This window comes from Astatotilapia calliptera, chromosome 7 (assembly GCF_900246225.1).
Source record: "Astatotilapia calliptera chromosome 7, fAstCal1.2, whole genome shotgun sequence".
NCBI lineage: Eukaryota > Metazoa > Chordata > Actinopteri > Cichliformes > Cichlidae > Astatotilapia > Astatotilapia calliptera.
This window is the reverse complement of record NC_039308.1, coordinates 16,916,405-16,929,431: the sequence shown is the minus strand read 5'-3', so window position 1 is coordinate 16,929,431 and position 13,027 is coordinate 16,916,405. Positions and strand designations below refer to the sequence as shown.

The window sequence follows — 13,027 nt, the reverse complement described above, 5'->3', positions numbered from 1 at the left end:
CCATCTCTCCCAGACATCCCTGATGGGAGCAAGCTTGTCAGACCTCGGTCTGATCTCTTTGTTGTCAAATCTGATGACTCTTGAATCAAAATGATATCAAATGTGTGAAGTGACATCGTTGCCCAGAAAATATCTCTACCTGTTGATGCGTCCCATAGACTATCAGTGGCCTCATTGCAGGATCTGTACACTCCAGCAAGAAGAAGAACACCAATGAAAGCATCCAGGTATTCCTCATCATGTCGCTATGGACTTTTTTTTCTCCTTCAAGGTTCGTCATAGTAATGATGATTCTTTTTAGTGACAATGGCATAAATAGCTCAAAACATGTCTTGATGTCACTGACTCTGGTCAGAGCAAACCTTGTGATTCCAGGGGTCATTTTGATGACATTTGCAGCAGCTGCCCTGCTATGTAGATCATGAGGTACTGAGCTCCAAAATATATTACCATTTTTGGACTTGAATCTTTCAGCAGGAGTAGCTTCAGCACCAGCGACCTCCACCTCTGATCAGATGTGTCTGTGTCTTCTGGATGATAGTCCACATTGTCTTCCTCCTAGAAACCTGCCCATCTGAATCGCTGCTCTGTGTACTCTCCTTCATTTTCACCAAAAATATGATGCAGAACTTGGCTCACTGTGAATCTTCTCATTTTTGTATGCTGCAAATTGTAAATGTGCACTCTGGAAGTCAAATGGCCACTCAAACTAGAAAAATTTGCATTTCCTGCGAAAATGCAGTGTGGATGCTTAAAGCTGAAGCTGTATGCAAAAACTAGCTGAAAAAGCTGAAAAGTTGCAGAAATTGTAAAAACTTTGCAGAAGCAAAAGAAGTTTGCTAAAATGGAATAACTTAGCAGAACTGCAATATCTTAGAGGAAACATAATACTTGGCAGAAATACAATAGCATAGCAGAATTTATCAGAAATATTGTAACTTACCAGAAACATGATAACTTCTCAAAAATACAAGAATTTAGGAGAAATAGTATAAGATAACAGAAAGAATATATTTAGCCAAAAATAATTAAACATTACAGAAACACTATGATTTAGAAAAATAGTACAACAGAGCAGAAATATTGTGATTTACCAGAGACACTGTGATGAACTATGAATATTGTAATTTTAAATTAAGACTATGTTTTAGCACAAATATTATAATTTGGCAGAAATACTATAATTTAGCAGAAATACTATATTAAGCACAAATCCTATAAAAAGCAGAAATGGTATGATTAAGCATAAATACTACATTTAGTAGAAATACTTTGTTTTAGCACAAATCCTATAAAAAGCAGAAATACTGTACTATGATTTAGTAGAAAAACTATAATTAATCAGAAATACTAAATTTAGCAGAAATACTATATTAAGCACAAATCCTATGAAAAGCAGAAATAGTATGATTAAGCATAAATACTACATTTAGCAGAAATACTATATTAAGCACAAGTCTTATAAAAAGCAGAAATACTATATTAAGCACAAATCCTATAAAAGCAGAAATAGTATATTAAGCATAAATACTACATTTAGCAGAAATACTATATTAAGCACAAGTCTTATAAAAAGTAGAAATACTATATTAAGCACAAATCCTATAAAAGCAGAAATAGTATATTAAGCACAAATCTTATAAAATAGCAGAAATAGTATGATTTAGCACAATAGTAATAAGTTAAACAGAAAAATTGGAAAAGCAAAATGGACAGCTGAAGAAATGCTGAACATGCTGAGGGTCCCTCAAATATACTTGTTAAATGACAAAAATCTGCAAAAAAATCTATAACAGCCACACAATTACAAATATGTACACATGAGGAAACACATGCACAGAGAGACACACACACAAGATCCAATTCAGTCAACCAGTCTAAATATATTGAATTTGAATCTTACAATGAGATCATCCCATAAAAAGGCCTTCTCTCTCTCTCTCTCTCTCTCTCTCTCTCTCTCTCTCTCTCTCTCTGTCACACACACGCACACACACAAACACAAACACACAGAGGGAGAGAGCTGCTGAATTTGAATCCACCAATCAGAGTGGCTGTGTACTTTTTCCCGCCAAAACAGGTGCTTCTGTTTACACACGCAGCACAGAGAGACACAGGATTATTGCAGTCTATTTCTCATAGTGAGGACTCCCCTCAAACAAATGACCATAATTTCCTAACTGTAGGGGCTAGAGCGGTCATTCTTACACCGTTTTGTTCAGAAGTGATTGGGGAATCTTCAAGTGTTGACAATTTATCATTAAAATATGAATTTTTAGAGATATATGACATGGATGACTTGTTGACTTAGAAGCCACGAATTCCCCAATATGCAAATTTGAATGGCTGAGGCCACATATATGATTGGCTGGCTGGGAAGCCGTGCAGGCCCTGATTTGTGGATTTGAATTCCTCAGCCCTGATATGATTGGCTGGCTTAGAAGCCATGAAGGCCCCAATATGCAAATTTGAATGCCTCAGGACACATATATGATTGGCTGGGAAGCCGTGCAGGCCCTGATTTGAAAATTTGAATTTCTCAGTCCTCACAGAGGATTGGCTGCCTGGGGACCTGGCAGAAATATGTAGAAATCCGGTTGTTCAGTGATGACGCGACGAATCCTACTTCCGGGTCTAAAGTAGTCTGCGTTTAATATGGCTTTTGTGTTGTTAACATGTTTAATGTTATGTATTTTCTTCTATTTGATCTCAAAAAGCTCCTAAAACAGTCAGTGATCCCTGTTGACCTCCCTCGGCTTTTATTACCGCTAATCATTTATTTAAGCTCAGTTTTTAAAACCTTAGGATGTAACTACAGCCCAGCCCATGCAGCAGTATATGAATGACTAACCTCGTATTGTGGATGGATTATCTCAGTTGTTCTCCTGGCTGAAGTTTGGTCCTTTTACAGCATCCTGCCATGCGATTACATTTGTTTCTGACCACCGAGAACACTCACGTTAACTTTTATCGAGTGGAAAAAAAAGTTAGCTTGTTTATATTATGCTAACATAGCTATGTCGCTAGCGGTCACGTAGCACATCATTATATACCAGCTAGCCCAACTTCAGTAACCCTACAAACGTCACTGCTGTTTAGTTTTCTGTCTTCATTTATGCTGGAAGTGATAGCAGAGCTGTATGTTTTAATTTGTTTCCAAAACCCCGCAGTCAGGACATGCTATATTGTATTTAGATAGAAGCTAGCGAGCTAACTCCCTGCTAACTTCTAACTCCGTTAAATGTCATAAATTCCGTTTTCATGGATGCCTGGATGTTAAACTCAATTGTTACACCTGGTAGAGCAGAACGCTGATCATTTTATTAAAGATGAAAGACTTTAGACAGTTTTTCAACTCTCAGTAATGCCACAGTGATCGTTTGATATATGGACCTGCAGCGGAGTTTAGACCCAGACACAGCTAGTGACGTCAGACTGAACAACCGGATAGTATGATTAAGCATAAATACTACATTTAGTAGAAATACTATGTTTTAGCACAAATACTATAAAAAGCAGAAATACTATAATTTAGCAGAAATACTATATTAAGCACAAATCCTATAAAAAGCAGAAATACTATATTAGGTACAAATCCTATAAAAAGCAGAAATACTATATTAGGCACAAATCCTATAAAAAGCAGAAATACTATATTAGGCACAAATAGTATAAAAAGCAGAAATACTATAATTTAGCAGAAATACTATGTTTTGGCAGAAATACTATATTTACCTCAAATCTTATAAAATAGCAGAAATAAATTTGTGCCTAATATAGTATTTCTGCTTTTTATAGGATTTTTGCTCAAACATAGTATTTCTACTAAATGTAGTGTTTATGCTTAATCATACTATTTCTGCTTTTTATAGGATTTGTGCTTAATATAGTATTTCTGCTAAATTATAGTATTTCTGCTTTTTATAGTATTTGTGCTAAAACATAGTATTTCTACTAAATGTAGTGTTTATGCTTAATCATACTATTTCTGCTTTTTATAGGATTTGTGCTTAATATAGTATTTCTGCTAAATTATAGTATTTCTGCTTTTTATAGTATTTGTGCTAAAACATAGTATTTCTACTAAATGTAGTATTTATACTTAATCATAGTATTTCTATATATTTCTGCCAGGTCCCCAGGCAGCCAATCCTCTGTGAGGACTGAGACATTCAAATTTTCAAATCAGGGCCTGCACGGCTTCCCAGCCAATCATATATGTGTCCTGAGGCATTCAAATTTGCATATTGGGGCCTTCATGGCTTCTAAGCCAGCCAATCATATCTGAGGGCTGAGGAATTCAAATCCACAAATCAGGGCCTGCACGGCTTCCCAGCCAGCCAATCATATATGTGGTCTGAGGCATTCAAATTTGCATATTGGGGAATTCGTGGCTTCTAAGTCAACAAGTCATCCATGTCATATATCTCTAAAAATTCATATTTTAATGATAAATTGTCAACACTTGAAGATTCCCCCATCTCTTCTGAACAAAACGGTGTAAGAATGACCGCTCTAGCCCCTACGGTTAGGAAATTATGGTCATTTGTTTGAGGGGAGTCGTCATTATGAGAAATAGACTGCATCCTGTGTCTCTCTGTGCTGCGTGTGTAAATAGATGCACCTGTTTTGGCGGGAAAAAGTGCACAGGCTCTCTGATTGGTGGATTCAAATTCAGCAGTGTGTGTGTGTGTGTGTGTGTGACAGAGAGAGAGAGAGAGAGAGAGAGAGAAAGCCTTTTAATGGGATGATCTCATTCTAAGATTCAAATTCAATATATTTAGACTGGTTGACTGAATTGGATCTTGTGTGTGTGTCTCTCTGTGCATGTGTGTTTCCTTATGTGTACATATTTCTGATTGTGTGGCTGTTATATATTTTTTTGCTGATTTTTTTCATTTAACAAGTATATTTGAGGGACCCTCAGCATGTTCAGCATTTCTTCAGCTGTCCATTTTGCTTTTCCAATTTTTCTGTTTAACTTATTACTATTGTGCTAAATCATACTATTTCTGCTATTTTATAAGATTTGTGCTTAATATACTATTTCTGCTTTTAATAGGATTTGTGCTTAATATAGTATTTCTGCTTTTTATAGGATTTGTGCTTAATATACTATTTCTGCTTTTTATAGGATTTGTGCTTAATATAGTATTTCTGCTAAATGTAGTATTTATGCTTAATCATACTATTTCTATATATTTCTGCCAGGCAGCCAATCCTCTGTGCGGACTCAGACACATATCACATATCAGGGCCTGCACGGCTTCCCAGCCAGCCAATCATGTCTGAGGTCTTCCGTTTCCTCTCTCGTCATATCTCAGCGACGGTTGTACAAAGAGCAATGAAAATCGCAGTCAAAGTACACCAAAGTCCGCTGATTCACCCAGTACAAGAATTATGCCTCTAGTCCACCTAGTTTTTGAGTTACACAACGTTTTGTAACTCCAAAAAACGGCGTTTTTCGCCTCTCACCGGGATCTAATTCTGACTGCTCATCACCCTGTTTTTCAAAACGGCTCCTCTCTTTCCCAGTGGCGCAGTTGGTAATGTCACGGGTCTGCAAGCCAAAGATCGTGGGTTCGATTCCACCTTGGTCAACATGTTTTTTTCCCTACAAATTAATACACTGTCACAGACCAGTAATTCATATTCATCATTTATTACAATTCTGCAAACTTTTATGATTTTACCAGCTTTTCTAATATGGACCTCACATTCTTAACACTCCATGGCACAAATACTCTTACCTTTAGGCTCTGTGTATGTGTGTGTGTGTATCAATATTTCTCCCATTTTAAAGTATTACTCCTCCATAATTGTATTTCTGTTAAATCAAAGTACTTTTACTACATCTTAGTACTTCTGCTCAATCATAGTATTTCTGCTAAATCATTGTTATTATGCTATATTGTAGTATTTCTGCTCAATCATACTATTTCTACTATATTATATTTTTCTTTCTAAATATAGCATTTCTGCTATATAATTGTATTTCTGCTATGTTATAATATTTGTGCTAAACCAGAGTATTTGTGCTGTATCATAGTATTTCTGCCAAATTATAATATTTGTGCTAAAACATAGTCTTAATTTAAAATTACAATATTCATAGTTCATCACAGTGTCTCTGGTAAATCACAGTATTTCTGCTATGTTGTACTATTTTTCTAAATCATAGTGTTTCTGTAATGCTTAAGTATTTTTGTCTAAATATATTCTTTCTATTATCTTATACTATTTCTCCTAAATTCTTGTATTTTTGAGAAGTTATGTTTCTGGTAAGTTACAATATTTCTGCTAAGTTCTGCTATGCTATTGTATTTCTGCCAAGTATTATGTTTCCTCTAAGATATTGCAGTTCTGCTAAGTTATTCCATTTTAGCAAAGTTCCTTTGCTTCTGCAAAGTTTTTACAATTTCTGCAACTTTTCAGCTTTTTCAGCTACTTTTTGCATACAGCTTCAGCTTTAAAGCATCCACACTGCATTTTCGCAGGAAATGCAAATTTTTCTAGTTTTGTTTCGTTTTTGTGCAGGTATACTGCAAAAAACACGCAAAACAAGAATCCCCTAAAGCTCATATGATTAGGAGAGGAGCTTGCTGTCAATGTTTTAGCTGACAGTGCACTTATGATTTCAGTTTTGGCTTTAATTATTGCTTTATACTCATAATATTATACCTGGGTCGAAACCAACCCTAACAACACAAAGGTCATAATTTCAACTAGGGCATTTTATAATTTAGTGAAAATATTTTTTTTTGTTTTATTTTGTAGAAATAGAGGTTCCTGACAAAGTCAAAAAGCCTTGATACAATAAACAAATGTTTGTGATTTTTTTTTTTTCTATGCATTTGAAATTTAAAATGGGTTGGTGCCAACCCTAACACAAGAGGAAGGTGGAAAATCTGCATGCTCTTTTTCTTTCCTTCTTTTTTTAAATTGTCCCTAATTTGGTCTTCTCCACAGCCTGGACTCCCTTGTGAAGTCACAGGCCCGAGAGCTCTCGCAGCTGAGGCAGCAGATCAAGGAGAGCCGCAGGCTGGGAGCCCTGCACCGGCGGCAGCTGGAAGAGCTGAACCAGGCCTTCAAAGAGCTGCTGCAGGCTGAAAAGGTCGACTGCTACATGGGAGAGGTGGTTAAAGAGCAGCTGGACAAGAGCCTGAGCATTCTGGACAGGCTGGAGGGACGGCTGGACAAAGGTAGCTGCTGCCGTCATCGTAATTGTAGTAGTTGCTTTGCCTAAATTATTATATAGATCCATGATGAGGTGTTGTTTGTGTAGTATCTGCCATCACTGCAGACGTGTATTTGTGGTTATGCGACAGTATTTACTTAGTGTGCTTGGAGGATGTGTGTTAGTGCCGTGGTAGTATAATGATTGAAGGAGACAAGTGCAGTTACAGCAAAGCCATTTTAGAGCATGGAGGGCATTATTTTAATGAAAGAAATTACTTGATATGGTGATCAATTAACTTACTGATGATTTCCTTCATTATCAAAGAGTAGTTTTAAAGGCAGTTGTTAAAATTATGGGCGGGTACAAACTTGACTTGACAGTCTAACAAGGGGAAAACAGACGCCACCAGAAGAGAAACAAAGACAGAAGAGCAGCCACTCGTAACTGATTTGTACAGACACGTCCATGACAGCGTCTTTTTCTGTCTTGTAGGAGAGACTCATCTGGATAATGAGGATGTGCCAGCTCTTGAATTGTCTCGCAGGTACAAATACATTATTTCTTTATTTTTAGTGTATGCAACAGTGGGTGAAACATTTATCACATATATATGTTATATGATGAGAAATTGGCTCCTTTTTTTTAAAAAAAAGCTGGTGTTTACTTTTCCATCCTTCTAGTGACCTAGACTGTAGTCCCTTTGTTAAGGTCACATGTGCGACTGTATTTTTGGGTCATTAGCTGAGCTCTTTGAGATGTTTGTCATATTATGACCCTTTTAAAACTGCCCCCAGCTATTTGCATTATGACCCTGGGCTGTGCACGTGAATAACTGTCCTGCTGTTGACCTATTTTGTTTCTGTGTCAGCCAGAAGTAAATTAAGGCTCTGCTGCCCATCACTGGGTCAATATTGTCACTCTGTATTCCCCATGCTTTCAGTTTCACATCATAGCCATCTTAAACTTTGACTTTTTTACCTTTTTATTGGCAGCAAATGCTCTAAGTGAGCAGTTAATACAACAATAATAACTGTAGACTTGCAAAATTGCAATTTGTTTGTTTTGGACACAGTACAATAATTGTATCCTTCCATCCTTGATATGAATAGGTAATGCATTTTTTAACCACACACTTGTATCAAATTATAAATTAAGGTTGCTCAGAGCCACGCGCATTAATCCATATTACTACTGATGTGGCAGTTTTGGGGAGCTTCAGCAGACATCACAATCACTGCTGTCCTATGAGGAGTGCATGAGAGGTCCTCCTGAAAGCTTGTGTAGAATCCAGCAGGAGATAGATTATCTGCGTCTGGAGCTAGAGGGTGAGAGAGAGCTGCTGCAGCAGCACGTCGCCCTGCTCGTCCAGCAAAACCTCACCCTGGCTGATTGCACCAGGGAGCAGCTGGACCTGTGAGTGGGTTTGATCCAGACAGCATGACGTTTGCCGTGAGCTCCTGTGTCAGATTTCCCAGCTGTGTGTTGTTTGAAGCCCGCTGGTTTTAGGAACATAGTTTTCTTTACTTTTTGGGGTTGCTGTTCCTTTTTCTCTCCCAGCAGTCATACCGAGGCCTCCCGACTGGTGTTAACACGCATCATTCCTTCTCCTTCCAGGTTGGCTAAAGAGCTGCAGGAGAAGAATCGTCTCATCCAGAGCCTGCAGAGCCAGATTAGACGCCAGAGTCTCAGCAGCCACCACAGCTCTCACTCTGATCTGTCCCACTCAGACAGGACTTCTTCCTCCTGCCACAGCAGCCCAACCACACAAGGTGGCAATCGAACCCACAGTAAGTATTTCTGGATCCAATGCTTTAAGTCTCAGAAGCCTTTTGTCAGAGTTTTACCCCTGATACTGCTGGAGATTTTGTGCCAGACTAGGATTAATTCAGTTTGCTTCATTAAAAATGCATATTTTCTTCCCTTCTTGCCCGTTGCACAGTCATTGAGATCAAACGGCTCCTCTTCTACGTGCGCAGGCAGTCTAGTGCCTGCCTGTAATACCACTTATTGTCCACTCAGATCCTTTCTGTTGCAGTGAGGCGTTCTGCAGGACAAAGCTTGCCAGCCAATGCCAGAGGAGGTGTCCAGTTTCAATCCACTGCCACTTAAAGTTGCATTATTCAGTGGCACATATCTGTTTCAATCTTCTGATATTTTGTGACCAAGAGGCTATTGCAGAGACAAGTGAAGTCCTTTAGAAGCACCTGGAGACAAAGAATAATAATAATAATATGCAATTTGGATTTGAAGTGTTGGATTACACATGTGTTGTTGTCTTCCTGTGCACGTTCAGGTCAACAATTACACCCTGATTGGACGGGTGCAACTGTGTCACATATAGGACGAGCTCAGGACGAAGGTGTGTCCGGTCACAGAGATGCTGGCGGCAGACTGCAGGGCCTGCATAGGGAGAACGGGCGGCTGCAGGAGCAGCTGAGGAGCAGCGAGGAGCTTAACGCCACCCTACGCAGCGAACTGGACCTGCATCGCTCTATCATGGCCCAGACCACCTCCCATCATCAGGAGCAGGAACAAGGGCACGACCAGGAGGGCTCAGGGCCTCAAACAAAGGCACAGAAACAAGATGGAGACACAAGTGCACAAAGGAATGCTGGAGGACAGCCTCATACGATGAATTCAGGTAAATATAAAGCAATAGTAGGCTGATTAGCATGTCAGTTAATGACTACATTATATAGAGAAATGTTGTTAATTATATGAGCTGTGTGAGTTTGTTGCTAATGTAAAGAAGTAAAAAAACGACATGGAATTTCCCTTTAAATGTGCTTTATCCACGTGTGTCTGTCTGTTAGACCTGCTGGCAGAGCATCTACAGGAGATCAGAGCTTTGCGACAACGTCTGGAGGAAAGTATTCGCACCAACGACCGTCTCAGGGAGCAGCTGGAGAGGAGACTAGCTGAAGTGGAAAAAGACCCAGGTACACACCAAAAAACTGTCTTTGACTATTTAGGGTCTTTTGTTTCCACATGTCCAACATGTGTATGTGCCATGTCCAGCAGCCACCAACATCTTCATCCACGGCAACGAGGAGCAGGGTCAGCTGACTCAGGAGGTGCGATTCCTCTGGGGACAAAACCAAACTCTGAAGGAACAGCTCAGCATGGCATCCAGAGGTATCACTCTTCTTATGTTTAGTTAAAAATCACATGATTTTCAGTAAGAAAAAAAGAAGAGGAGAGAAACGGATGCTAATTTCTTTTGTTGTCCTTGTTGATGCTGATCTATAATACCCTAAATATTTTTCCATTATCTCCGGGAATTACATACTTAACAAGGTTTACAACCTTTATTTCCTCCAGACAAGCAGAAGGAGAATGAGAAGCTCCGGGAGACCCTGGCCAGGCGGACGGCCAAACTGGAGCAGAGCAGGAGGGAGTGTGAAGCTCTGAGGCAGGAAAACAGCCAACTGCAGGAGCGACTGGAGCACAGCAGCCGGGAAAACTCCCAGCTGCAGGATTCACTGCACCGCAGCAGGGAGGAGCTGCACAGGTACACACACACACACACAACATCAGTCCTGATGGGGAGCACACATTTCTACACCACACGCTTAATGTCATTAAAGCACTCATTTGTGTAACCTGACACTCCACATAGCTACTAATGGCCATTCTAAAAAGTCATTACTGTTGCCATTATTCCTTACTGTTAGTATGTCTCTGAAACCTGAGCTCATCACTTGAAGGCTCATCCGTGAACACACACATGCACACGATGCTAACAGTGATGGTATGTGACCTCTTGCCACGGGTCCTGCTGACATGAGGCTGACACTCGAAACCAGGAGTGTATATTACTGTCAGATCTCCTCTCCCTTTCATTCACCTGAGTGTGTCACTTTGTCTAATGTATACACGTTAGGCTTGTTGTAGGTAGTGTTTCTGTTTTATATGTGTGTGCCTATATATAATATGTATGTATGTATGTATGTATATATGTATGTATAAATATACATACATACATACATACATACATACATACATACATACATACAATATAAATTTTTTTAATATATCGAATTTTAAAGGCAAGGCATCACTTTAGGCTGAATTTCTTAATAAGTGTTGGCTGCGCTTTCAATCACTGTCTCCAGGTTGCAGTGCGAGGTGAAGCTCCAGAGGCAGCAGCTGTCCGACTCCCAACATCTCCTCCAGACGCTGCGGGTGGAGCTGCAAGTTTACGAAAAAATAAAGAGCGAGTCTAACAAATACAACGGTACTGCACGATTTCCGTTTTTGTTTTTCAGTAGCTGGAGTTCTTCTGAAATGTTTGTGCTGTAGTCAGATTTTCCAGCAGCTTGCACGAGTATTGGAGGAAGAAACTTTTACTTTTTGTTGTATAGAAAAAATTTTGGATCATGTTTGGATTGGTGTACTGACAAGATGATAGATTGTAATGAGAATGTCTAATGATATTGGCTAATAACTGGTGTATTGTTTTTTTTTGGATGAAACATGGCCACATGGGGGCAGTAAAGAGGGAGACAAGGAGATCATCTTCAAGAGGAAACCCTCCAAACTTGTATTCAGTTTTGTTTTTAGCATTTATGGGTGTATTTGCAGAATCTTTTGATTGCACTTTGTCCACCAGATTTGACACTGTATAAACTAAGTAATGGTGACACCATCAAATTTCAATTAACTTCAAATCCTGTTTGGAATTCCTGCACTACAGTTTCTCAACCCTTATCAGCCAACATTCACAATAATTTATATGCGAAATGTTCCTGTTGGCTGACATGATCAAATTTAAGGCCTTTACACACCAGACGTGTAATTTTGCAGCATTTATTTTTTCAGATTCAGTTTGATTTGGATTTTTTTTTTTTAAATTCTTTTGTTCTTATTTTTCACATGCGAATAAAAATATCTGACCACAAGTTTGTAGAAATGTACCTGTGGGGTTGCAGCAGTTCTCAGCCTCAGCGTCACTAACAGGAGGATATTTCTTTCTCATTCGGCGTGCAGAATCCAGCGAGGTGGCCCAGGAGCCGTCCACTCACGCTTCCTCCGGCTCAGTGGACCTGGCCGAGCTGCTGTCAGAGATCAGACACTTGAGGCTTCAGCTGGAGAGGAGCATCCAGACCAACACGGCTCTGCGGCAGAGACTGGAGGAGCAGCTGCTCAGAGGACCCGGCCGCTCTGAAACCATCAACATTAACTATCTGCTGTCCTCTCCAGGTAAACGGAAAGCACGTTCCTGCATGCCGATGAGCTTTGATGGATTCAGAAGGCCACGTAGGCACTGCCAGGTCATGGCAGGTCAGGTGTTTCATTTGCTTATTTATTTTTTATCACTCTTAGATGAAGGGGGCAGGTCGCCGGGCCGAGAAGACACTGTCCATCACTCGTTCCAGACTCACAGAGAACACACCAGCATCCACCACGGTAAGAAAAGCTCTTCAAAGCTGGTCCTGAAGCCAAATCACATATTTCTATGAAAGCAAATACAGACTGGTGACATTTGAAGTCTCCTGGATCTGCTATGTTGGATCTTTTCAGATGTGAGATATCAATCTCTCTCAGAGGTGGATGGTGGCTCGGTCAGCAGCAGCTCTGGGGACAGCATTTCCGGTGCTCCCTCTCGGCTGGTGCCGGGTCACCGGATGTGGGCGAGCCGCAATGGGCGCCACATTTTGGGCTTGATTGAAGACTACAACGCGCTCCGCAAGCAGATCTCAGACGGCCGGAAGCTGTCACGCAGTATGGACATGCAACTGCAGGAGTGCCTGCACACGCTTCAACAGCAGGGCTGTGACAACAAGGTGGGGAGCTCATCGTGAGGTTTAAATAGGCTGAACTTTACAGAAAGTAGAAACGTGATGT

At 39.9% G+C, this 13,027-nt stretch overlaps 1 protein-coding gene across 12 annotated transcripts in view; it reads left to right on the top strand.

Annotated features, from left to right (window-relative positions):
- The window catches only part of cdk5rap2 (CDK5 regulatory subunit associated protein 2), a 39,835-nt gene that overhangs the window by 25,001 nt on the left and 1,807 nt on the right, over positions 1-13,027 (top strand). For 10 of the 12 annotated variants that reach the window (XM_026173427.1, XM_026173426.1, XM_026173429.1 and 7 more), the window contains 11 exons: positions 6,970-7,202; positions 7,673-7,724; positions 8,795-8,967; positions 9,474-9,821; positions 9,994-10,119; positions 10,199-10,315; positions 10,502-10,691; positions 11,296-11,417; positions 12,170-12,382; positions 12,506-12,589; positions 12,704-12,966. In XM_026173427.1, the coding sequence (XP_026029212.1) occupies positions 6,970-7,202; positions 7,673-7,724; positions 8,795-8,967; positions 9,474-9,821; positions 9,994-10,119; positions 10,199-10,315; positions 10,502-10,691; positions 11,296-11,417; positions 12,170-12,382; positions 12,506-12,589; positions 12,704-12,966 (1,921 nt within the window). The remainder of the gene's footprint in view (positions 1-6,969; positions 7,203-7,672; positions 7,725-8,794; positions 8,968-9,473; positions 9,822-9,993; positions 10,120-10,198; positions 10,316-10,501; positions 10,692-11,295; positions 11,418-12,169; positions 12,383-12,505; positions 12,590-12,703; positions 12,967-13,027) is intronic. The other 2 variants (XM_026173422.1, XM_026173423.1) reach the window with 2 other exon arrangements.